Raw genomic sequence first — 25,449 nt, 5'->3', positions numbered from 1 at the left:
GCATACACTTCTCTCATATGTTTATTTCATAACTCAAATCCTGCCAGAAGCAGTTTAGTGGTTTGAACAATAAGCTGCAGAACAGATCAGTCAAAACTCATGTCAAACTGCTTTATTACATCTTAAATAACATTACATTTTAATATAGTATCTATCTTGCATCCAGCTTTCTTGAAGTACACTGACTTTAAAATTAAATACAAAAGGTGAAGAGGGATACAGGGCGTGGAGAAAGCTCTACAGAGTAGTTTCATGAAAGAGAGTAAGAGGGAATTCATCTTTTATGCCAAATCCAGGCCTAACGCACAATTACAGCACATTTTTGTACAGAATGTTGCAGAAAAAACAAAATGGAGAAAAGCTACTACTGCTGCTAGGAAGGAGCATTTCTGGATACAGTGAGAAGATAGGAAAGTTTAACAGAACAATCTGCTGTCCAAACACTGCTGCTTTTAACATTTTATTTGAAAAGAAAGCCAGGAAAACCTGCTCATTACAAAAATGACTCTGATCAGATGCAAAGGACTCATCCTACAAGAGGAACTGGCTGTGAGGAACTGATTTATAAAGAAGATGGTCTAGGTTCCCTCCTCCCACACCCCAGAATCTTTGACAGCGATTGTTTGAACAGGCTGTTTCTTTAAAAAAAAAAGTGACTTATCACGCTACTCCAAAACGTGCATAGCTTTGTACTTGAGTTCTTCATAGATTTATGCACAGAGTAGCAACAATAAATGAATACAGCGACAATGGTTACAGTTTTTAAACAGGTTATTTCTTCAAAGAAAAAACATCTAAGGACTTAGTCCAATATGCACTTTTTAGCATTTCTACAGCATGCGATTCTAAGAGTAAACCCACCCAATATGGCAAACAATCAAAAAAGGTTTTTTTTTGTTTAACTTAGAAAGTTCAAGATCATTATTTTCAAAACATTGATTTGTACATCATTTCATACACAAAGAATTGACTCAATACCCAAGTGTAGGATAGGTCTCTTTTGAAAACAGAGATTCCTGGTTGTTGAGACTTATAGGATAGTGTTAGGATATATAAACTGCCCTTTCAAGCGGACAAAACCAAAACAGATTAAAAAAATCAGTGTGGGGAAAGGGGGGGGACGGGGGGGGGGCAGGGGAAGGGGGGGGGCAGGAGGGACCAAGGATTGCATTTGTTATCCATAAAAGGTGAAAGGATTCTTTAAACAAGCATTCATTACCTTTTACAGCATGTGCTTGGTTACCTTACTGCTTAACATTATCCTATATATGCCAAGTTTTGTGCAACAATTATCTGTGATACTAGAAAATAAAATAAAAAAAAATTAGGGACTAAATTTACAGCGTTAACAACCCCCAGATGCTCTGGGCTAGGACTCCCTTGTTTTGCTCAATTAAATACATAAAGAAATGTATTTAAAAAGGAAACTTGAAAAAAATCCTGCTACAAACATGACTTTAAAATTTGCAAGTGTGTGAGATAAAGTCCTTAACTTCAACTTGGAAACTACAGTGAAAGCTAACTGTTTCACAATTATGCTCAAGTTTATTTTCTGGTCATGCTTTTATGATAGTGTTTCATTTTTAAATTCTCAAGACAAAAAAAATGGTCCCAAAAGGAATGCACAATTTCATTTTGCTTACAACACAGAAATTCTTCTTGGAAAGGTAATTGTGCTCTTCATTTCAGCAACAGGAGACGGAAAAGATCTTGCCCTTTGAAGTTGGGGAGGATGGGGGTCCAAGTTAGTATGGTTGGATTGGATATGCTATCATTTTTAATTTTCAACCGTTGGAAACTTCTTCCAGTCATGGAGTCCGCCGCTCTTCTGACACACAGAAAGATTTATTAAGAGTTGCACTTTGATAAACTGCAATCAAGTTTCAAGCTTTGCTCTTGCTACCCGCTGAATGCATTTAGCAGTTATCTCATTTTTAAGAACGCCATTTATTTACCAACCCAGATTCAAAAGACCATACAGTCATCCCTACCAGGAAAATAAAATACGCCAAAAGTAGTTCATCACAAAAATGTCATTGCATACATTAAACAAATAGCCTTCTAAAAAACCTGACTGTTTTTTTTTTTTTTCTCAATGACTTTCCTAATCTGAACTATAAGCTTGCAGCATCAGTAAAACAGCACTGTTTGGACCTGGAAAAAGCATTCTGAATACTAAACCAGGACAGCCTTAATTAACTGGATACCTACCTACTTCAGTTCCAGATCTTGAGGAAGCTGTCCCATGATCCTGTTGCCACTGCCATACCATCATCAGTCACACCTAAGCAACTGACACGGTTATCATGACCAGCAAGGACACCTATAAATAAGAACATGTAACAAACATATTACATTACTTTGATGATTTCATATTTCACTTCAAGTAACACTGAGGCACACATGTTTAGTCAACCCATACATTCAAAAATCCTGAACAAACATGGTTGGAATTTTTAAATGCTTTTGGTTTTATAAGTACAAACTTAGATGTAACTGGGTGGGTTCTCAATGGGGTAATTCAGTAAATGCATTACTCCAAAATTTTCCTTGTATATTCCCCACATTATGACCTTTACTGGTTTCTCGTGAGTTGTGAAATCACAGCCCCAAATATTCTGCTGACAATGTCATAGCAATAAATATAGTATAACCATGCATTGCATAGCTCTTAGTATTTCCTCTCCGTAGTGATAAAGATCAGTTAGATTTTACAAAATTTTTTAATCTGTAAAATCAGAAGTTAAACTGAATTATGTTATGAACACTAAAGCATTTTTCATCTAATTTTATCTTACTATGTTTACAAGCACTTACAAGATTTAAACTCCTACATACAATCTATTTGTCAATATGGAGATCTGTTACAATTCAATTTTAGTACCATTAAAAAAGAATTGAGACACTAAACAGAAAAATTAAGAAAGCCAACATTTTCCTTTATCCCCTTGAATTTAACAGTTTCAAGAGGTAAAAAGAAAACCTAATTACATTCAAGTTTTTTCCAGTCCACAGCACTGAGTTAAGATATTCTTGATAGACTTAAAATTAATCTTTCCACATCAATTACACTGCTCATAGGACTCTCCTCATTCATATTTTGGGCTTTTCCCCTCCATTTACTATTGTCCAATAAAGAACATGAATTAAGTCAGTTTTAGTTCTTACACAAACAACTATTTTTAAAAATTAATATTTTTAACTGTTAATTCAGTGTAAAAATGACTACTTCATACACAAGGGTTCTTGATGTTTGAAGTAACATTTCTGATATATTTTATAAGAGCAGTAACGCTGTGTGAGTAACACCATTAATCTCCAGATCCTATTAAATCCATACAAGTGTCTAAGCCTCGGCACAGAATTGCAGAAGTTCTGCAGCAGAAGCAAAGTTGTAAGTGTTGAAGCAGACAATACAATCTTCAGAAATTCAGTGCAACACAGCTGCTAGAGCTAACAAAAGTACCTAGGAATTACCTAGAATTTACTGTGGAAATAGCACTAATATATCAAAATTCAGTCTATCTTCAACATTAGTAAGTGCTGCAATTTGGTAAAGAGTGCGCCAAGAAGTTTTATACAATTTGAACTGAATACATAACCACAAAGGTGTTTAATACAGAATTAGGCACGATAGAAGTGTCAAATCTGCTCAGCAATCTTAAGTCTCAGAACATTTCAATATGCAGAATACTTGATAAAGTAGTTGTTTAAATCAGTTCTAAAACTTGGCAATAAAGAGTCACACTTCATGAGTACATGGACCGTAAACCCAGATGGGTATAAAGAATTGTTTCTCATTTCTACAGGTAAGATCATCACCTCCTGTTTTTTTTTTTTAATGAAGGTCTTTCAAAGAAAGAACAGGAAAAACCAAATAATTGTTTTTACAGTACTTAAACACAGCCAATTGTAAACTAACCTAGACATTAATCAAGAGAAATTTCTCAATTTATCTCCATACAGGCTTATATACACATTTATGGTCTCAATAATCAAAGTACAAGAATCTCAAGTTGCAAACCTCAACACAAGACAAGGCTGATTCATAAAATGCATTTCAATATAATGCATTATGTTATAATAATTGTATTTGGCACCATTAACTTGCAAATAGAACCAAATTATATTTTACAATGTGTGAACTGAGTGTCCACATTTTCAACTTCTCAGCACTGATACAAACTATCATGAATTTTGGAAGAAACAAAGAATAAAATCTGAGTGGTAAAACAAAGTTGCTAGAGACAGAAATTAACAAACCCAGTGGAAACTATTTTGGTATAGTTCAGGATTATGTGTTTGTTTATATCTTTTCCACCTGCAGTATATCCTCCCCTCAAAGCAATGAGTCAATTTGGACCAAATAAAGTACTTGCAACTAATCCTTTCAACTGCGTGTGGAAGAATATTCTGCTTGGCTGGTGTTTTTTGTTTGCTTTTAAAACCCACCTAGGATAATTTTAAAAGCCTAGATCACTTAATTTGGTAACAGAGTAGGTCTTTGTTCTCATCCTCTGTTCTGATGAGAATAAGAAAACATTTGTGGCCTAATTTATACCTTTTCTCCTTTTTTCTAATACAAGTTTTCATTTTAAAGAACTGAAGTTAAATTATCTTAATCTTTGGACCATAAATTTCACATTCATTTCCTCAAAAGATAATCTCTGCAGTGTTTGTTGTTTTGCTGGTTGTCTGTACAGTTACTGCTACAAATATCAGAAAAAAAATTTCTTTTATATAAACAGCAACATTAATGTTGAATTGCTTTGAACAGTTCATACATAAACAATGCCATAAAGTCTAAAAAAAATAGCCCTCCACCCCCAAAACCTCTTTTTTAATGGCAGTCTTCCTGTTCTCAAGCATCCATTATTCCCTTCTATCCTTTAGAAGTATTCCAATTTATTTGTTAACATCATTAAGCTACTTTCACCATTGGTTATCCTAAGACAGGTTATCACAGAGTTTTAAAGTTGAGACAGGGAATGCTAATAGGTCTGTGCATATGACTCAACTCACACATTCTGTATGTTACACTGTGTTTATAATATTTAAAACCAAAAATGTTTACCTGCTCTATCAGCTTTCAGTGTGTCCCAGACATTGCAGTTGAAGTCATCATAACCAGCTAGGAGGAGACGTCCACTCTTGGAAAATGCTACAGAGGTGATGCCACAGATGATGTTATCGTGTGAATAAACCATAAGTTCCTGATCAGCCCGAAGATCAAAAAGCCTGCACGTAGCATCATCCGAGCCTGTGGCAAATGCATTGCCATTTGGGAAGAACTTTAATGAGGGAGGGGGGGTGGGAGGAAAAAAGACACATGATTTCAGACTTGATTCCTCAGTCTCATTGAATATATCATTTTGTACAGACCAAGTGGAAAAAGAAAGCAGCAAAGAAGAGTATACACCTCTCCACTACTGGGATATGGGCAAACACAGTGAAGTAATTAAGAGCATGTGAAGAAACACTATTTTAACAGCCACTGTTTCCATTGACCACAATGGATCTGAAGTTGTACAAATTTCAGGTATTTTCCCCACATACAAAAACTATTAATTAAAGAAAATATGCCATAATACTACATCATACAGTACATGCTTAAGAGCTGAGACCAGAGAAATATAAAAATTTAAATTTAAATCCCATGTCCTCGGTTCAAGTTGATACATACACAGATGGCATTGATGTCCGACTCATGGCCAGTGAAGGTTTGCCGACACATTCCTTCTCTAACATCCCACAGTTTGGCAGAGGCATCACAGGCACCAGAAACAAAACACCGGGCATCAGGAGCAAGAGACAAACTCATGACATCTCCAGTGTGCCCAGTAAATGTAGTTGTCTGCTGACCAGTTTCTATGTCCCAGAGAGCGCTTGAAAGAATAATTAAAAAGGCAAAAATCAACACATTTGTGCTCCATTAGAAGGTCTAGACAGCAATTCTTGTCTAAACCTGTTCGTTTATATCACTGCTAAAAAGTAAAACTCCATAAAGTATTAACAAAAAATATACTGAGAGTAGAAAAAACAAACATTCTTTGTTGAACTATTTGGCTATGTTACAGGATAATTGCGCACAGAAGATTTTAAAAGCCATCCTCAATTTTAAAATATTGGGGGGTTTAAATTGAAAAACAGTGCAAAAAACTAACAACTAATACTCACAGCTGTTTATACACAAAGTTCTTGTGACATGCCAATGACTACTGTCCAGTACTACTACAAGGTTGATTTAAAGCAGCAGTGGTAAGGCTACAGTAAAAGCTGACTCAGCATTTCTCATTTTTAAAAACTCACTGAGGATGTGTAACTTTGTGAATTATGTCTGTCATCTTAAAGCTGCACCACTTTCCCAAGACACTTACCCAAAATCACTACTACAGTGATAATCAAAGAGTATAAAAGGATGAAGGAACACTATCACCTCCCTAACAAGAGGTCTAAACATTTAAGGAAGATTAAGGATTTTTAATTTCTGTAATTTCTCAGTAAACCAGACCCATCAGTGGCAGATTTGCACTAGGCAAATAAGAGATGACTGTACTTTGATACTGTACTTTGAAGCTTGGCTGAACTGAAGTGATGACAAGGACAAACTGTTATCCAGACAACTGTAGAGTTACTACAATAACTCCTGAAGCACCTGTATTCTCTTATAAGAGAGCATATAAAGAGCATAATCTTAACAAACCCTGTTTTGGTTTTTTTTTGAAAAAAAAACCAGCAACACATATTTAGAAACACTTTTTTATAAAAACCAAACATATATATTCAATAGCTACTCAGAATCAGTGGACTAATAGATGGGCATTCAAAGAGACTGACGCTGTGTAGGAGAGGTATTTATTAGACAACCTTTGCTATAAGAACTGCTGCTTCGGAGAGCTGTCATGCTTTTAAGAATTAGATATAATAGAAAAATCTATGAAAAAAGATTGAGGTCTTTCAGAAGCTAATATTTATTAAGACTTATACCTACATTCTCCTCAAAAAACCCACCTGCTGTCACTGCAGAATATTTTCTAGGAGCTCTTCTGAATAGCAACATAAACTAAATTCTGTATTAGAAAAATCCAGATATGACTCTAAGTAATAAATACTGCATACTAAACAACTTTGAGAAAAGTCATTAGTCTAGTACACTTGTTTCTGAAAGCCAAATAGTTATAGTAAAAAAATATTTCCCGTACCATCTTAACACAGAGAATTAGGTCAGGCTCTTCAGAACATATAACTAAACATATAACTAAGATGGGCATATAACTAAACAGCCAAAGCTAACGAACTTGAAAGACCAAGTTTCCATTACTAGTAAAAACGTGACATACGAACAATAATTAATCACATTTAGTCTTCTGGATGACTATTAGGTTTACAAAGAATAAAGTTTCCTTCAATAATAGAGTAGAGCTGTGAAAAGTCATTACTAACAATCATGTCAAAATTTTACTGCTTACCAAGTGGTGTCGCCAGAGCTAGTAACGATTTGATTATCATCCAAGAAACGACAGCATGACAAGTATCCTGAAAGCAAAATTAAAAGTTGATGAATAAGACCAGAGATTACTCTTCATATTGCATACTGGCTTGCTTATATGTTGCTTCCTCCTCTCCTGAGGATGAAGCAAGAACTATTATATAAGCCTAAAATACAATACAGACAATTTTTATATAGGAACCTCCAACATTTTGGACAAGACATATTTTGGCTCTTCCATGCCCAATTCAACCTCTACACTAGCACAGTGATACACTGGTATCACAGCAAGTTGACCTAAACAAAGATGTTTGTAACGGAGAAGAAAATAAACTTAAGCAGCTTAACCAAACAGGGTAGACACTTTTTTCTTTTGGTAGAGAGCAGGGAGAGGAGGAAGAGGAAGAGAAAGAGGGAATAGTGAGGCGAAAGCATGGAATCCACTGGCCAAGCTGGAGAGAAGTATAGGTAACCCTGCACTGCACACAATAGACTTTCTTAGAAGGTGGATCTGTATGTCACTGCATCCAGGAGGAACAAACGCCTATGACCTCAACTGTATCATACAACTATTGAGAAAAAATAAACTTCATTCTTGGTCAGCACAAAGAACAAAGCATATACATTGGAGGTTTCCCAACAGTGGCATCAAAGAATTTCATCTGAATGCTCTGAAGCATCTTTGTACTGAAGCACCACATGCCAAACTGTCAATGTAACAACCCTGATTACAAAATTAGTCTGTCCTGCCAGCAACCTCTATTTCACAAAGCACAAACATCTTCTGAAAATCCAAACTACAGCAAAATATGAAAACCTGTAAACATCAGCTTCTAGCTACAGGCTTTGTTCACTTCTGCAACAGAAAGGCAGCTCATTAAAACTGTTCCTTCGAGAAGATTCCACACAAACTGGTCAGGTCTCAAATGTATTCCTTTGATATCCCTTGCATTACAGCAAAATTCTGCCTCTCGTGTTATGTAAAAATCCATGTTTTCCCAGCTATACAGTTTATAACCATAAAGACCATTAAGCAGCTAGAATATCATAGAAATAATGCTCTTTTTATTGCTAAAATATTTTTCAGAATTTTGATACACACACGGCCACATACTGAAAACCAAAGCTCCCTGTGTCCAAACATCACTCCAATTTTCCCTGTGTCCTGAAGGGTGGGAGGGAGGCCCCTCCCTAGAGAACAGAAGAGTACCTTCTTAGAATTCACTTTACTGGTCACATCACAACCACCATCTGAAGGTCAAATCAACACTGCATTCTCACACCCTTAACTACACCCAGAGGGTACACAATTCCTCTAAATCTCATAAATCATGCTTTGTAAGAAAAACAGTGGAAAGAAAAATTAAATAGCACTAGGTGTACTTTAATTCACATTTAACTTTTTCTGTATAAAAATTCATTAATATATAACTATTTATTTCTGAGTAACCTTATTTTCCTTCAATGAACAGTCTTTATACCATTTTCTTTACTCTGTATAGTTAGAGGCTTGATCAGGCAGAAAACCAGCAGGGCACAGAGCCCACCTGACATTTTCTCTAAAGAACTGTTAGAGGTTTTCTCTGGAGCCAAGCTGACAGCCTCTAGAGCAATCTACCTTTGTTTTGCTGTGTTTTGGATTACACTCTTTGTGGAAACCAAGAGACCATAAAGACGACACGCAGCTTCAGAGCTGCAGCTTTAGGAGAAATGCCTAATTACAGTCCATTCCTTTTCTCGGATTGTTGGAGGTATTACTGATTCCGCAAGAATGCAGAAGACCTCTGATGTGTGTGACAGGCTCAGCACTACACTAGTACTTTACAAGATACCAGAGTGCCTACTAAATAGCCAGTGTTTTAATTTTCAATGGAGTTCAAGAAACCACCCACCCAGCTTTCCTCTAAAAAATTTCCAATCCCATTCACAAAAAAAATAAAAATACAATCTGTCCATTACCAGACAACATACAGAAGCAGTTCACATTTTCTAGGTTACTCCTGCTTATAAAAGATGCTCATCTCCGTTAACTGTACATTCTTTAGGAAGCAAGAATATCTTCAGCTACTGAATTTGTTTTTAAAGGTACCTTGTGACACTGAGTCTCTTGGTTTGTTCAGAAAGAAAAATTTTCCAGCTCATCCCCGACACTTAAAACACTAGCTTTTAAGCACCATGAGGGACTTTCTCACTTCAAAAACTTTAACACCTATGTTTCTACAATCCTGCTTACCTAACTAGACGAATTTTGCTTCATCTGTCACTCAGAGAACTTTGCAGCTACAGTTTACATCCTAATTCACCAGGCAAAGCCTACAAGTCTAGCTGTCTCTTCACATCAATCACAAGACAGTCCACCTTAGAAACAGAAACTGAAGGTAAAAATTAAGCTACTGTATTTTGGGGTGAAGGGAGAGAAGGAGAAACGGAAGAGGAAGCAACGCGAACTCAAACATCTGCAACTAAAGAATAGCTCTATCAGAAGGCAGCTGTCTTGCTTATGAAAAGTAAAAACACATTCTTATTACACTTCTTTTGTTCAAAGGGTATCATCCTTAAAAAAAGTTTTTAAAAAGGAGGGAGAAAAAGCCATTTAAAAACAGGTAACATGCAGCTAAGGTCCCCCCAACAAATAAAGGTGCACAATGAAGTATATCTTTTTAATTAGGAAATCATATTTAAAAGATTTTTTTAAAAAAAAAAAAAATCCTCACCATGTGCTTAGGTAACTTAGATCATTCTGAGCAGGCACTCACCTGTGTGACCAGCTAGTTCACGGCTGACACGTACATTCCCTTCACGAGTTTTCAAGTTATAAATGGAACAGATGTTATCAAGACCACCACAAGCCACATAATTTCCAGAAGGAGCATATGCACAAGTCATGACCCAAGATGAACGCAGGGGAATAGCATGCACCTGAAATCGATAGATTAATGTATTTCATCTACAAAACAACTGATTCATTAATTTACCATCAGGAGATTTTTCACCTGTCTCTCAAACCATACATCATCTTTTTGTCAAAAGGACGAGAAGAAAACAGTGAAGAAAAAAAAAGTCATCTTTGGTTGTTTGAGTATCAAACTATTTTGAGGGTAACTTCCATATATAGCTCATCAGACCAAGTAATGACGTAATTAAAACCTCAGATTTGCTTTTCCTGAATTCAGTTTAATCAGCAATTTTGGTAAAAAGTAAATTACTTCATTTCAGTGCTCTGATTACTATTACAGGTTCAGGAAAATATTGACTTCCAAGTACAGTCAGCAACACTGCTGATTCCAGGCTTAGATGCTATGCTATGAATGAGCAAGTAAGGAAATCGCTACTTTCACTGCCATTTAAATCCTTCTTTGGAAACCCACTGCAAGCAATCAAGCTTCATATTTAACTACCCCATGTTTCCCTGTCATTCTGTGCTCAAAGAACTTTATTTTTAAAATTATTGAAGCTAAACCTGTTCTGTCTTGTTAACTTGTTGCATTCATCCCTCAAATTTGTTCATAACATCTTTAAAAAAGGGATCATATCCTTATATATATTGTGAGATTTCATGCAATATTAACAATCTTCCTGCATTTCTTAAGAAAACAGTGAAGATTACTGTCTGTTCCTCTGCTGCTACAGTAATCAGTGATCCTGCAGCAATCAGCAGTTAAAAAACAATAGCCTGCACTAAAAACACAACCAGTTCATTTTGAGAAGTCTTCTACCAAGGAATTAATCGCAATATTCACCTTGAGGCATTTTACTTTATCATTAGGAAAATATCATATTTATGACTATTGTGTTACTTCCAATGTGTGCTGCAACTGCCAAAAGAACATCTGCAGACTATCATTCAAGTATTTTTGCATTACCTGCTTCTGGGTGCTATGTAGTCAAATTTAATACTGTTTCAACACCAAGCTGTTTGCTACCTATAATTCCAGAGGGTGTGTGGTTTGGTTTTTTGGTGTTTTTTGTTGTTGTTGTTGTTGTTGTTTTTTACTTCTTTTGGGGGCAGGGTAGGGGTTTTTTTTGTTTGATTTTAACTCAATTGCTATTTCACTGAATCAATACTTCCAAGAGGTATGGGGGGAGGTTTTTTTTTTTCAGCTGAAGAGTTCTATTTCTGATTCTAGTAAAAATTTTACCAGTCTAGTAACAACCTCTGATTCCATTCCTCCCAGATAAGAAAGCTGCTCTCTGCCCCTTAATGACGCCATGGATTAATTAGCATTCATGTAAGAATTGAAGATACTAATATGGAAATCATAGTATACCATCTTATCTTTCAGTTGTTACAGTAATTTAGATCACATTTATCTGCAGGCTGGGGTCAAAGGAGGAGGATGAGGGCAAAAACGAGAGGGTTTATTTTTATTTTGCAAACAGTATTATTACTCTTTACTAAAGTTGTGGATTCATTAGTTTCACAACTGGGATTCAACAATAATCCCAGCTTTAGGAGTTGCTGCTGCAGTTGTTTGTTTCTGCCTCTCTCTCCTCTGTAGCATGCCATTTGCTCAAATGCATTGGTAAAATTGTTTTCAAGGCTATGATGAGCTAAGCCAGGAAAATTTATTTGAAATAAAGTCAGTTCCATGCTCCTGCGCACAAGAGACTTAAGAAGTTCTGTCAACCTAACTCAAAGGGGCAACATGTGAATTGTTGCTAGCCCTGATAACAGTAACCATAACCAGTAAATGCCAATCACTGTCATATGAAAGTAAAAGTAATGCTGTGATTACAGCCAGAAAGTGATGACCCATTATATATGTCAGGTCTTTCAATACTTAACTGCAGACAACAAATTACTATGGCTATGCTTAAATCTCTGACTGTTCTGGTGCAACATGCCGATTACTTCTTGCTCTCTGTTGATCAATGTCTCTGCGGTATCAAAACAAACTAAAACATTCTCTAGAATTAAGTATTTCATTGTTTTCCATTTGTGGTGCACATTTCCATACACAATGCACTTAAGACACTGCTATATTCTTTAAATGCAAGCATTATTGTTTTGAAGAATTCAAAATTTGGTCTTAGGACTATGAAAGCAATACAGCCAAAATCATGACAGGTAACGTTGCCTTCCTTTGTATTTACAACTGAATTGCATAGCAACATATCAGTTAGTCTTACCTTGTTTGTAGTATAGCTGTCCCAAATTATAAGTTTGCCATCCTGGGAGGCACTAACTAGAAGCCTAGAGAGGAAACAGGAGGTAAACACAGTCATTGCAGGAAGACAAGAAGGAACAGCTTTGTGATGGCATTTGTCTCCACTATCAAGGCCAAGGTACTTGAAACCATTTAAGTACAGTGCGGCATTACCCAATTCAGTTATTAGCACTATAAAAATAATTTTGCAAGTACTCAATTTCAATGCTAAATATTATGGAAATGTGTGATGAACACCTACATGTTCACACATTCTGACTTCAGAAAAAACTGTAGCCATATAACTAACACCTCAATCTTGAAAACCGAGGGAGAAAACTTGCATGGAATCAGTGCTTCTGTGTTCTACACACAGGCTTCAGATTCATTGAGTTTGGGAATCTACACTATCAACATGTTTTCCTTTTTCCTATTTTTAAAACAAGAATGTAAGTTCTAAGATGTCGAAAAACCCTGAATGGATGTCAACACTGAAATACAATGGAAATGAAATGAAATGCAGCAAAGATAGCACTAATGGAAGGGGTAGCGTTAGGAAGATTTTTACTCTCAATCAACACCACCTCAGTCCCCACCCAGTTTGAAACACGATGTACCTAGTTCATTGTTCAGAGCTCTCTTACCTGTTTTTAATGTGTTTAAAGATAGATCAGGTATACTGACATGAAAAATCTGTATAGTCTCCACATTTTCTAAGTCATTTGGGATAAAATATTCCAATATGGTATTCAAATTTGTTCTGTGCATCTTCTTCTGACCATTTCCAAGTTGAACAATACAATGCAATCATTGAAGTACTCCAGTCTCTTTGCATTAATTTTTTTTGCTCTAAGTTGTATTTTAGAGCTATCTTGAAACACTTTTGCCAAACAAGAAATTGAAACCCCATCTTTTATATAAGCTATATGCCAACAAGATGCCTGAAGCAATGAATTCTACATATCTATGAGAAATTAGCTTCTTTCACAGGCATAGAAAACTAAGGTGCAAAACACTAAAGTTTAACTCAAAGTAAAAATTGTGTTTATTATGATTTTTAAGTACTAAGCAATTCAGAAACTAAAAGTATAACACATCATGAATTATTTTTCATCTTTATGATGCATACTGTCTTCTTTGTTAAGCACTTGGCTATTTTGCTTTAGTGTATTTACTGTATGCACACACACAAGAGTTCATGCAGTTCTTTCACAAGGCACAGCTTCTTTACACAAATTTGGTAAGAAGGTAACTTTAATGACATCAAGCTTCCTTTGAAAAATCTCTACTGAGTAGAAAGAGGCTAGCTGTAACTTACAAACTCCTTAGTTGTAACTTCAAAATTCCTAAGGGGAATTTTTTTTTTAATCTGTTCCTGCAAGGAAGCAGCAACCTATTCTTTCACTGAAGTTTGAAAATTTGCTGCCATTAGTGTGCCATAAGATTCTTGTAAAGAAAAGAGAATGAAAGTAGCTGATAGTAGCATAATTTAGTTTCTCTATAACTAAACATCAGCAGTTAACAGGAAGCATTTAAGGGAAAAAGACAACTGATAATGAAATTTACTCTATCTCCACAGTTCCTCAGAATTCATGTGGTACCACAGCTACATTTTTCAGGCAAGTAGATGCAGACTGGTATTTTGGCACCAAATGTAGATTTGGATGACAAAAATATAGACATTAGGAGGAAAAAACTGATATTAAGTGTTTCTGAATTCTCTTGGTTGCCCGAGTTCTCTTGGAATTAGAGATTCCTAGTGGTAGGAACAGGAAAATAACCGAGTCCTGTGCACTCAACTTTCCAAAGAACAGTGAAGCCAAGTGATCCAATTTTGTATTACTAGCACCCACCTGGAATCAGTCCCCCAGTGCATTGCATAAATTTTAGCCAAGTGTCCCCGGAGTGTTCTTCTAGTGCGCATTTGAATTCTCCCCACTGGGTCAATATTGGCTGTGATCTGAAATAGGAATGGTCATAGACTGAATTTTTCACTTCATAGTTCCAAAAGTAACACGTCATACACAATTACATTGAAATGAGCATTCCAATGCAGACCAAATAAAGTCCCACATTTTGTATATTGACTGAATTTTTAAAAATTGCCTAATCAAAAATTACATCATTTTAAGTAATATGTCTTTATCAAATGAAGAAAGCAGCCTCTCTGTCGCATTTATAGACTCTCAGAAATTACTTTGTTTAGGTCATATCTTCTTAGACTTCTAGGATTTCAGACCTTTGATCTGGGTTTTCTACTCGTGTATAGATAAATGTGGTAGACTAACTTTTTTTTTCCCCAGAAGGGTGGGTGTGGGGAGGTATATTAGGCTTTAAATATGTCTCCACTTTTAAAGTATGAGTGAATAACTCGCTTTCAGATCCAAATGGCCTTCCCTTCCAAGTATAGGATAATTAAAATTCATAGTATTCCTGATTTATTTAACTTCTTGAAGATAAAATTAGTCTTTGGAATAAGTGAATAGCTCAGTGATGAAGTAATCAGTTTAGCTGTCCTTACACTGTTAAGTTTAATATAAGTAAGTCCTCCAGTCTGGAGAGAAGTACCAGTTTAAAAAAAAAACAAAACAGCACAACACATTTCCAGTACTGTAAGTGGTACACATCACAACAAATCCAAGAGTTTGAGAGTTTATTTTATGGATAATATCTGCATATTTCCCATGCTTCCATATTACAAAATTCTTTAGCAAGTGCATTTGAGCAAAGACCTCTGCTTCTTTTCAAAGGCTATCAACACAGCTTAGGACTCAGATGAACAGATAAGGATGTTTCCCTGACATTCAACTCCTTTCATGGTGGACATCGCTCATATTAACTAATACTGAAGCTTCTCCCCGCCCCCACTTTCACCCTGGAAAATACTCAACATTGTGCCTCACATAAAATGAGATCACAAGATACGTACACTCAAATAAATGTTGGTATTACATTTTTTACTTGATATTTTAGTAACATTTTAGATTAATAAACTGACATCAATCACTTCTGTACCAACTGTCTCAAATCAGACACACAGGATTAATAGTCAACATTCAAGCAAATGGACTGAAGTAGGTGACAAGAGTAAACTGATTCATGATATATCTAGGAAAAAAAAAGCAAAGGCTTGCCACCTCTTCCAATGCCATAATAATCTGTTTCAGTCTAAATTCCTACCAGATTTCTAGGAAAAAACCCACCATATCTCCATGAGATGTACTATAGAGTACAGATTACCCTTTCCCCAAGTTAATGTTGACTGAAGGCAAGCCAAATAGGATCAAAATGTGACAGTACAGCAAGATGCAAAGGTATTAGCTCAGGTTCAGAAGCAGTTCAGACGTAAGTGCAGCATCATATAGAAATGACTAAGTAGGTTAACCTCAGCAAGTCTTATGGTTCAGATTATCTCGGTAATATAACTGTACTACTACCATACCCACAGCAGAACACTGGGGCTCCCCTGCATTATTTTCCATTAAGCAGTAGAGATGTGCCCTGAGTCACTTCTTAAAGAAACTACTGCTCAAGCCTACCGGTCTCAGAAACTGGACAAACATAAACAACATACTTATTTCTTGAAGAAACCACCTACAGGCAAAAGTAAAAAATTGATAGAGGAGGAAAAAGATTCCCTTGTACTTACCTTCTTACACCATATTTTCTTTTTTTAAAGGAGACAAATTTTCATAATTCATGTTAAACTCTTAAATGCTTACCTGAGCCAGGGTGGCATCCGCACATGCTTTCCTAGCATCCTGCAACAGAATAAAGTTAGAGAAATCAGAAGAAGTTCTGTACATCTCTTTATCTCCGTTTTGTCAAGTTGATCAAGCACCCTCAAAACAAGGTTCAGAAAGCATTTCTGCTTGTCATCCAGAGAGGACCCATCTTAACTGCAGCATGAACATAATATGCTGTCTGCTGTCAAAACACATTGAGCATATTGAGCATTTAACTTCGAAATTTTCTTCTTCTTTTGAGAAAAAGGTATGATTTTCACCATGAAGACAGTCAAGCAATGGAACTGCTTGTCTGGACAGGCTGTGCAGTCTCCATCTTTGGAGGTTTTCAAGACCTAAGTGGGCAAAGCCCTGAATAACATTATAGCTGACCTTATTTTAAGCAGGACATTGCTTAACATTGGTTATGGTCTGGCTCAGAAAAACTTCAGTAAACTTTCATTTTGATCTAATACATTTTGTGCATTATTTGTGTAACTATTATTTTCTAAGCAATATTAAAGACCAAAAAGTAATTTCCTGAAGCAGTTACATGTGCTTGCCCTTTCTAAATATCCACGACATTAACTTTGACATTGTGAAAACCTCTAACTTAATGCATTATTTCTGTCCATCTCTGTTCTTCTCAAGACATGCAAATGACCATTCATCTGTACTGTGGCTTCAAGATCCACTGGTACAATACATACTCTGATTTGGTTTTTCAGTTGCTCGGCCTCCTGGCGTAACTGGTCAAGCTCACTCATTTTCCTGTGCTAAAGGTGTGCTTCACTGCCACCTCCGAAACAACCAGAAATCTGTAAGACAGGTGATAATAATGAGAATTAGTAGAAGTCACAGCTTGAAATTACTAGAGTAGACAAGTCCTTTCAACCATCTCAAACAGCACTTGAAAAAAAGGCAGAGTGGTTTGTAAGTACCGGAATACAGGTGAAAATATTTCTCTGAAATCTCTTCAGAATAAGGTGTTACCACACATGAATGTGCTTAGCTTTCTTCCAGTCACAGTAAATAAAATATAATTTGGACTTATTTCTTTCCTCCAGGCCTCTTTTTTGCATTTTTTTTTCATTAGTGTTTTTCTGATTCAGCTTTGTATAAACTCAAATTTCCCAAGAGTGAACCAGCAGATAACACTAACGTTAGACATATCAGAACTTCTCTGTACGTCTTAACAATAGAGTAAGGAATCCTCCTATCAAAGAATAAGCACCTTAAGTATTTACAGACTGACACAAGCACTTGCAAAATGCTGTAAAAAGACCTATTAAGAACGCTCTCTGTAACACAGCAGTTATGAGAAATGTTGTTCTGATATCTGGATAAAAGGAGATCACTCACAAATGTTGTTCAGGATTTTACTTGTTAATTGCTAAAACGTCTCCCTGAGATTTCCAGAACAGATTCTAACATTAACATGTTGTCAGAATAAAACTAGTATTTTTTGAATCTTAGGTTGAGGGGAGGAGTTTGAGAAACCGCTGCCAACAGATATTTTCCCCCTCTAAGACTATTTTCCTAGCATCAATAAGCACCAAATTACTAACATATATCCCTCTGTCTGCTGTACTCTGTAGCCAGCAAGATAGAAGCTCAATAAAACATAACTGTCACTGAACACGCTCAACTATTGCCTATAGAGTTCCTCAACTATTGGACTGTTTCCCAGTATAATAAGCATATAGATATTTTCTATTAAGCATACAACTTATCTTTAAAAGTCACTGTTCCAGAAAGATATTGTTGGCCTTTTCACTAGCATTCCATACCTAAAACTCAGCTGTTCTTAAACTTTTTGTTTTAAAACCTCTGCAGCTTGATACCAGTATAAGATGCTGAAGAAACATGCTGATGAAGTTTATGTTTTACTGCAGATCAAGATAATCAGTTCCATTTTCAAATGCTACATAGAACACCTGGAGTTTATAAATAAACACTTGTAGAATGTTTTTAGAACACTTTGTTAGCCAGAATTGACCCTTTACTATTAAATGAAGCAAATGCTTTGCTAGCAGCTTTACATATTATTCTGTTAAGATTTAATCAGCTTATTTATCTTTGCAAGCATGCGGGTTTTGTTTTTTTCCTAAAGCCCTTCCCAAGGAGAAAGATGAGGATAACTTCCAAATTTTTATCCAGACACCGTAACAGAGAACATATTGTGAAGGTAAATTAAAGCAGCAGAGCAAACATCATTGTCGAAAGAAAAGAAGTTTCAAAAGAGTTAAGACTTTAACATTCCCTAAATATTGCTATCCCACGTAACCAGACTTATGTCAGAGCTCTCTTCATAGTAGCTAGTATTCCAAACTGAGGACCTCAAGGAACAAATGTCAGATCTTTTCATATAATCATTTACAAATTTATATTCTTCTCTGAAACCCAAAATATTTTAGAAAAGGAATTTGAGTTAGCTTCTGTCTCAAAACCTCCATTCACACAATTTCAAAGCCCTTTCATTTTATTGTGAAACTAGGTCTCTTCTTTCTCTCTTCTGGTTCCAGGGTCATCTTTAAGCCCCTTTAAGATTGCTTGTTCAGCTTAGTCCAAAATCCAGTTAAGACAAAACCCATCAAGAGTGTTTTATGATTCTATAACCACCTTCTTTTCTTTTGAATGCTCTTCTGTCTCTCCAGATGTCTTGTTCATTCTACATTTAAGACAAAAAGCTCTATGGTTGGGTCTCTCTACAGGTTTTTAGCATGCAGTCATCACTGTCCACAGCTCCTGTGTAGTTCACACACTTTGTGAAATAGTATGCACTACTCTTGTCATAAAGGAATTAAGAAACTCTAGAGACTGTTCTTAAGAATAAACTGCAAATTTTCAGATCTGTTAGCTTTTTGATATCCAGTCCTGTTTCTGCCATTTGCTAAGTTAATACATAAGCCCACTTCCCACTAAGCAAATACCAACCTCTCCAGGCAGAGTACAAAGAATTTAGAGATGGTATCATTCCTATTTCAGAGAAAGAAATTACAATCCAAAACTTAAGCGTTCTGCTCAAGGTCACAGCAAGATAAAGATTTAGGACATCAGAACTCCAGCTGCAGAGTTACAGGTAACTACAGTGAAGATTTACATGCAGCTTTATTTAAAAATACAATAGGATGAATAATCTAATGTCAGTCAAAGCAGACACATTCTCCTGTAACATACAGCTTAAAATAGTGCCAATTTATTTCTGCCAGAATTTGTGCACTATGCAATAGAATTCTCTCACATTTAAATGAAATAAAACTTCTCTGTATGAAATAGGAAGAGGCCTAAGGAGATAAACACCGATCCTAGGAAAAAAGTCATATTGAGAAAGTTCACTTCACAGAAACTGAGTCCTGCATTTTTTCTAGATTATTTGCATACACTGAGTTTAAAACAAATCATACAATCTTATTTCATGTTTGTGCCTTATTGCTTAATACAGCATGCACTGAAGGGTACTACTGCAAATGAAAAAGCCAGATGAAGCAGCCCAATAGTGTCGAGTGTCTTCTGCAGTAACACAGAGGCAGTAACATTTATACAGCCATATAAGAAGCTGAAGAGACATAAGTCACATTCCCCGGTTGATGAGATATCATAGCTTAACTAGCACATACATGTCTGTCTTCACACAAATAAAAACCTCCATTACAGTTTGAAAGGCCTAGCACAGTAACTATATGTAAACTTTTGTTACAGAAGCAGCTCTCACATCCAATTCAAGACAATACTCTGCCTCAGCACTTTGCCTCCATTCTCTTCCAAGTCTCACTTTACACAGGGGCAGAACAATCCAAACTCCTTCACAATCTGTAAGAATTAACCAAACACACTACAGAACCCAACCTTCAGAGTCAATTCATAAATGCACTTTATCACACAACTAGCAAGACATGCGTATACATAACCTGCCCTACCTACTGTGCAGCTAAGCTCCTAAAATGCTTTATTTGTGAACTCCACATCAAGACAATCACTAATGTTTTAAGGGAAGCTTCCTTTTAATGAAGAACTTCAAAACGGTTTAGCAACACTACAGCAATCTTTACACCTACATGCAAGATACCGTCTCCATTATCACAGGCAGCAAGGAGTTCAAGGAACTTAACAACCACTATCGTTAAAGCAGCTTCTATGTATCTTGACCTTTAGTCACCTGCTAGGTAGGACTCATGTTTCAATATTCACTGCATGACAATTAGTAGCTGAAGGCATACAACTCTTGATGTCTTTCCCATCTGTAATATATTCATATGACAAGTTCATATCTTGAAGTTAGGTACACTTTTAGAGTTACAAGTTAGCCCTAGTATGCCTTCCAAGCAACTCTAAACTCTGAACTGCATTTCTGACAGCATCCATAGGAATTGTTTAAACCAGATTTCCACATTCCCTTTGTAGTCTTTGTTGTTTCAACATCAACCGGAAGTTCCAATTCTGCCAACATGACTGAACTCACACTCAGGAAATGAAAATCTTAATGAAGCCAAGGGCATTAAAATATAGGAGTTCTCTGAAGCAGACTGTAAAATTTATGGGACAACCAGCCAAACAACTTGGCTATTCCTCTATTTCTTTTACACTAAGTCTTAGGCAATTAAATTTATGGCAGAAATCAGAGAATCCATGGGGAAAAGAAGGGTTCCATCCTCTTATGTACTTTTCAGCTGTACTGTAAATCAGCAGAGCTTACTAGTATCTAGTATTTAAAAAAAAAAAAAAAAAATCTTTAAAAGAGCAAGAACAACAGGTAAGGTCAGGAAAATGTATGGGAAAACAAATATTTTTATCTATTCTCACTCTTGATACATGGGAAATTTTTATACAGATTTATTCGTATTACAGACACAGAAGTTACAAGCAGAGACTGTTCAACATATGATCTATGCTTATCACAAACTAGCACAATTGAATATCATGAAATAATATATTTCTGTTTCTCAGCATGTTTTAAAGGCATTTAACCCCATTTTAAAAGAAGGTTTCTAGGAGAAGCTGTAAGCTTGATACGGATGATGCTTCTATTTCTGGGGTTTTGAAAGAAGTTACTAAATTTCTAAATCAAACAAACCTCATGCAAAAAGTCACTACTCAAGTTACACACTCCTTTTTTCCAAATTATCACCATAGCTCTGAAGAAATAGGTAGCAAACTCATGCTTACCTCCCTTTCTTTTGAATATGTTACTGTGTTCCTGAAGGCAGGCTTCTCAAGAATAACACATTCACTTTGCTGAACTCACTCAAGACCTTTCCAGAGGCTGAAGTGCTTAAGTGTCTCTGCTCTAAGCCTAATTCCCCCTAATCTTGTTGACAAGTATACCTTGTAGATAATTCTCGTCTTGCTAGGGACAACAATATGCGTACTTGCAAGGTAGTTTACTATTCTTCACTACTCCAAATGACCCAAGTCTCTAATCTCTTCTTACAAGTTACCCATAGAAAAGTCACTTTGTTCCTCTGTTTCCCAGAGGAATCAAATATTGACTTCACCCAATTTGTTACTTTCCATATATGATAAAACTTCACAATTCAACTACGTCAAAAGGATTTATCGTGTCACTCATCCCAGTATAATAATTCTAATCTAAAGGTAAAGCTCACTACTCGGAAAACGGTGACAGAAGAATTCAAAGGCTAAGGAAGAACTCAAATTCACTCATTTCATTCTTACAACTTTAATGTCCTTTTCAGAGCTCAAGCTGTTTATCCAATTAAGTCCAGTTACTGAAACCAAGGTATCATCAATATCATCACATTTGTATGTAGACTGATGCTTGCCTACGTTATAAGAGAAATACAAAGAGTTGAATACAACTCATCCAAACATATATTCTTGGGTTAAATATGATTCCTCTCTAAAACTACCTGGTAACAGCAATGAGGCAATGCTTACTAAACACTTCGTTATTTCATTTTCTCACACTATTCCTATAAAAAAGAATAAAAAAGGATGGAGTCTTCCATCCTCTCCTAAATAGCCTGTCCTGTGAATAATCTCTACAGATTAAAAGAAGACAACACAGATTTTAAATCACAGCTATCATTAAGTCAAATATTTAGAACGTCTATCCCATGATGGCCAAACTTTTTTTGCTACAGGGTATTTTTACTACACATTACTACTCGCAACAAGTAAAGTAACATCACCAAACCACTGTTGATGCAAAGTCTGGTAACACAGATGGTTTAAATTTATATTGTTAGAGTATCACCCAAGTACAGTAATTTCATAAGAAGGTTAGCCAAATCACCTTTCTCCCAAAGGAATAGGCTGTCTGCTGTTTGTTCCCTCAACATCTTTCCTGCTAATATGCATCACTCCAGTGTGTATGAAACAGCCAGAAGAAAAGCAAAACACATCATTTGCAAAAACAGAGCCAAAACTTTACAGTCTTAAATAATGAGTTTATGTTATGCCTACCAGACAGTCTTCAGAGCAGGTCATCTGATTAAATGAAGCTGTGCTAATCTATTAGATACCATAAATCCTATTAGCAACATGCACAGCAGCTTGTACATTTTCACAATGACAAAGGAATTATATACAATCCACCGTTAGTTCCAATGTTTTGACATCATATTGGCTTTGAAAGGCTGAGAAGGTTCTTTTTGTTATTTAATTGGATGTATATATTGATTCCTATTTGACTTTTATTCAATAGAAAACACAGTAAGATCAGAATTGCTTGTGGAACAAATTTGAGGTGTTCTCTCTCCCATCTCTGTGATTCAAAATAGAAGACACAAAAATTCAGGGGTGCCTTCTGATCCTGAAGTACACACATCTCCAGATATGGTGATCACAAAAAAAGAGGTGTAGATAATTTTAGAAGTTAGAAATCATAGAAAAGGTATACAAGAACACAACATAAGAAATGTACAGAATCACACAAGCTTCTGTGATACAAATTTTATTTGAAGGGAAGAAAAAACCCTGTAGAACATGCACTGAATAGGTCAAAGACATTGGCTTAATACCCAGCACTGGTTAAAACAAAAGGTTATATATAGAAAACAGCACAGAAAATACTGAAAATATCATAATACCACTGAGTAAAAGCAATGATTTGTCTGTGCTGGGAACACCGTGTTCAGTTTCAGTTTATGCTCCTCCAAAAGAAAACACTGGAGGTGTCTAAGGTTGACCAAGGTAACTAATTAGAGAACACCTCAGAAGACAGGTTTAGAGAAAGAGATGGGGCTTGCTTGCTCTTGCTTTTTGAAAAAACAGGTAAATATCTAGTAATTAGAAGTAACAAATTTAACTGAGGAAATACCTTCTACCCAACACATGGCTATCTAGTAATGTTCTTCACAGACTAAGGGGCTTCACAAGAGGCAGAAACATTTGAAGTTATAGTCTGGAAGGTAATGAAGGTTTCACTGTTCCAAGAATTTTAGTAATAATTACGATTACACAGAATATAAACCCTGAAACTTTTAGGTTCCATTTAAATAATACTGACACATTGAAAAGAACATTCTGACAAGAGCCACTTTGCTCAAAAGAAATTTGGCCTTCCTTTGTCAAACATGGCAGATAAGTAATTTTTCATTCATGAGAGAATAACTATTCTCATCATTTTATTTATTACAGTTCCCTGCCCCACTGAGATGAAACAGTTTCATCTATGGTCTCCCTCTGCTTTGCCAGTTCCATTTCTGAAAGAAGGCAGGCACTAACATCTATTATTTAGCAGGTTTCTTGGCCATTTTAAAATCCTTCCTGTTGACATAAGAATACACATGCTGAAGTAGAAAACAGGTACTTTAGGCTTGCACAGATTAACAGCTAAAAACCTGAAGTTAGCCACTTTTTAAAAACAGTATGATTTTCTCAAGCACTAGAAAAAGGAAATTAGCTTATTTCTCTACTCACATTTTCTCTCACTACAGTAGAAAGCCAACTTCTGCTGTCAAACATGTAAATTCTGGAAAAAAAAAAAAACAAAACCAGAATTAGTACAATTACCAAGAAATAACACCAATTTCTTAATAAATCTAGCAGAAATTAAAATACTATCAAAGCACAGACTATTTTTTGTTAGCTAACTTCAACAGCTGGCTTGTCTTCATGAAGGAAATGGGCATTACTTTAATAATACTAACATAACCAAAAGACTGGCTCATGTCAAGAAGGTTTTACCATTCTTTTTCCAAGAAAACTCTTGCAATCCTCAGATCATTAATTCTCCTCCCCTAGTGATACAGAAGTCCATACTATTAGAGAGTTTAGGATTGTAACAAAACATTGCCTCACTCATACAACACTCTAATTTTCACTGCAGAGTGCCCCCCAATCTGCTTTTTCAAAGCATTGAAATTATTTCTGCTCAATACTGTTCCTGAGGTATGCTTGCTTTCTAAGCACAGTTAAATATCAAGATATCTATTTTATCAAAAGAAGTTACATAAACCTCCTACTAATGAGCTCAAGTGAGAGCACAACACTCTTCTAGAAGAGTTACGACTTCTAATCACTAAAGATACTAAAAAGTAAAAATTAACACATTAAGTAACTCACACACTTGCAGTCTGAAAGACTGTAATGATGTAACATTCAAATTGGCTTTGTAGCCAGGTGAAAAAGTTTCTTGTAAGAAATTTCAGAACAATTTTTTCCTCTGGCAGCACAAAATAATAATTATAGTTCATCCCATGATTTGAAACATTGACAACTGCTTATACATTCAAAACATCTGCGATCTGTCTCTATTACACAGCAAGACAAGGGCTATGGGTGATGTCAATGGACACCTGAGTGTACATCTTCAAAGCCGCTGCATCAGGACAGTGGAAGATTATTCTAGGCACAAAGCAAGAATGTACTGAAGCAAAGTAATCTTAAATCAGAAAGCCAGTCTACAACTTCATATACTTTAAACTGAAATGCTTACATGTAATGCATCTTTCTGATTTTACAGTTCACTATTAGCTGGAAAATTTACAAGCCACTTCAGTGTCTGGTATGGAGGTTAAGCTACTTCGGATATGGGTCATCCTCATCCAAGCTCATTTATAGATGAACAGTTTAATACTGTGATTATGAAACCATCACAGTGTAAGCAGTTTTCTTTGTTACT

At 35.9% G+C, this 25,449-nt stretch overlaps 1 protein-coding gene across 1 annotated transcript; it reads right to left on the bottom strand.

The window, feature by feature from the left end:
• Positions 1 to 1,144: 1,144 nt before the first annotated feature.
• Positions 1,145 to 24,271, bottom strand: GNB1 (guanine nucleotide binding protein (G protein), beta polypeptide 1). Its single transcript, XM_009581721.1, has 11 exons — positions 24,246 to 24,271; positions 17,072 to 17,179; positions 16,359 to 16,397; positions 14,490 to 14,596; positions 12,620 to 12,683; positions 10,246 to 10,408; positions 7,470 to 7,536; positions 5,684 to 5,885; positions 5,075 to 5,291; positions 2,216 to 2,323; positions 1,145 to 1,828 (listed from the first exon to the last, which is right to left on the bottom strand). The coding sequence occupies exons 2-10, from the start codon at positions 17,126 to 17,128 to the stop codon at positions 2,217 to 2,219; spliced, it is 1,023 nt and encodes a 340-aa protein (XP_009580016.1). The 5' UTR covers positions 17,129 to 17,179; positions 24,246 to 24,271; the 3' UTR covers positions 1,145 to 1,828; position 2,216.
• Positions 24,272 to 25,449: the final 1,178 nt, after the last annotated feature.

The sequence above is a fragment of the Fulmarus glacialis genome, unplaced genomic scaffold (assembly GCF_000690835.1).
Source record: "Fulmarus glacialis isolate BGI_N327 unplaced genomic scaffold, ASM69083v1 scaffold35357, whole genome shotgun sequence".
NCBI classification, from domain to species: Eukaryota; Metazoa; Chordata; class Aves; order Procellariiformes; family Procellariidae; genus Fulmarus; species Fulmarus glacialis.
Note: the sequence above shows the minus strand (reverse complement) of the source record. Positions and strands in the feature narration are given on the sequence as shown.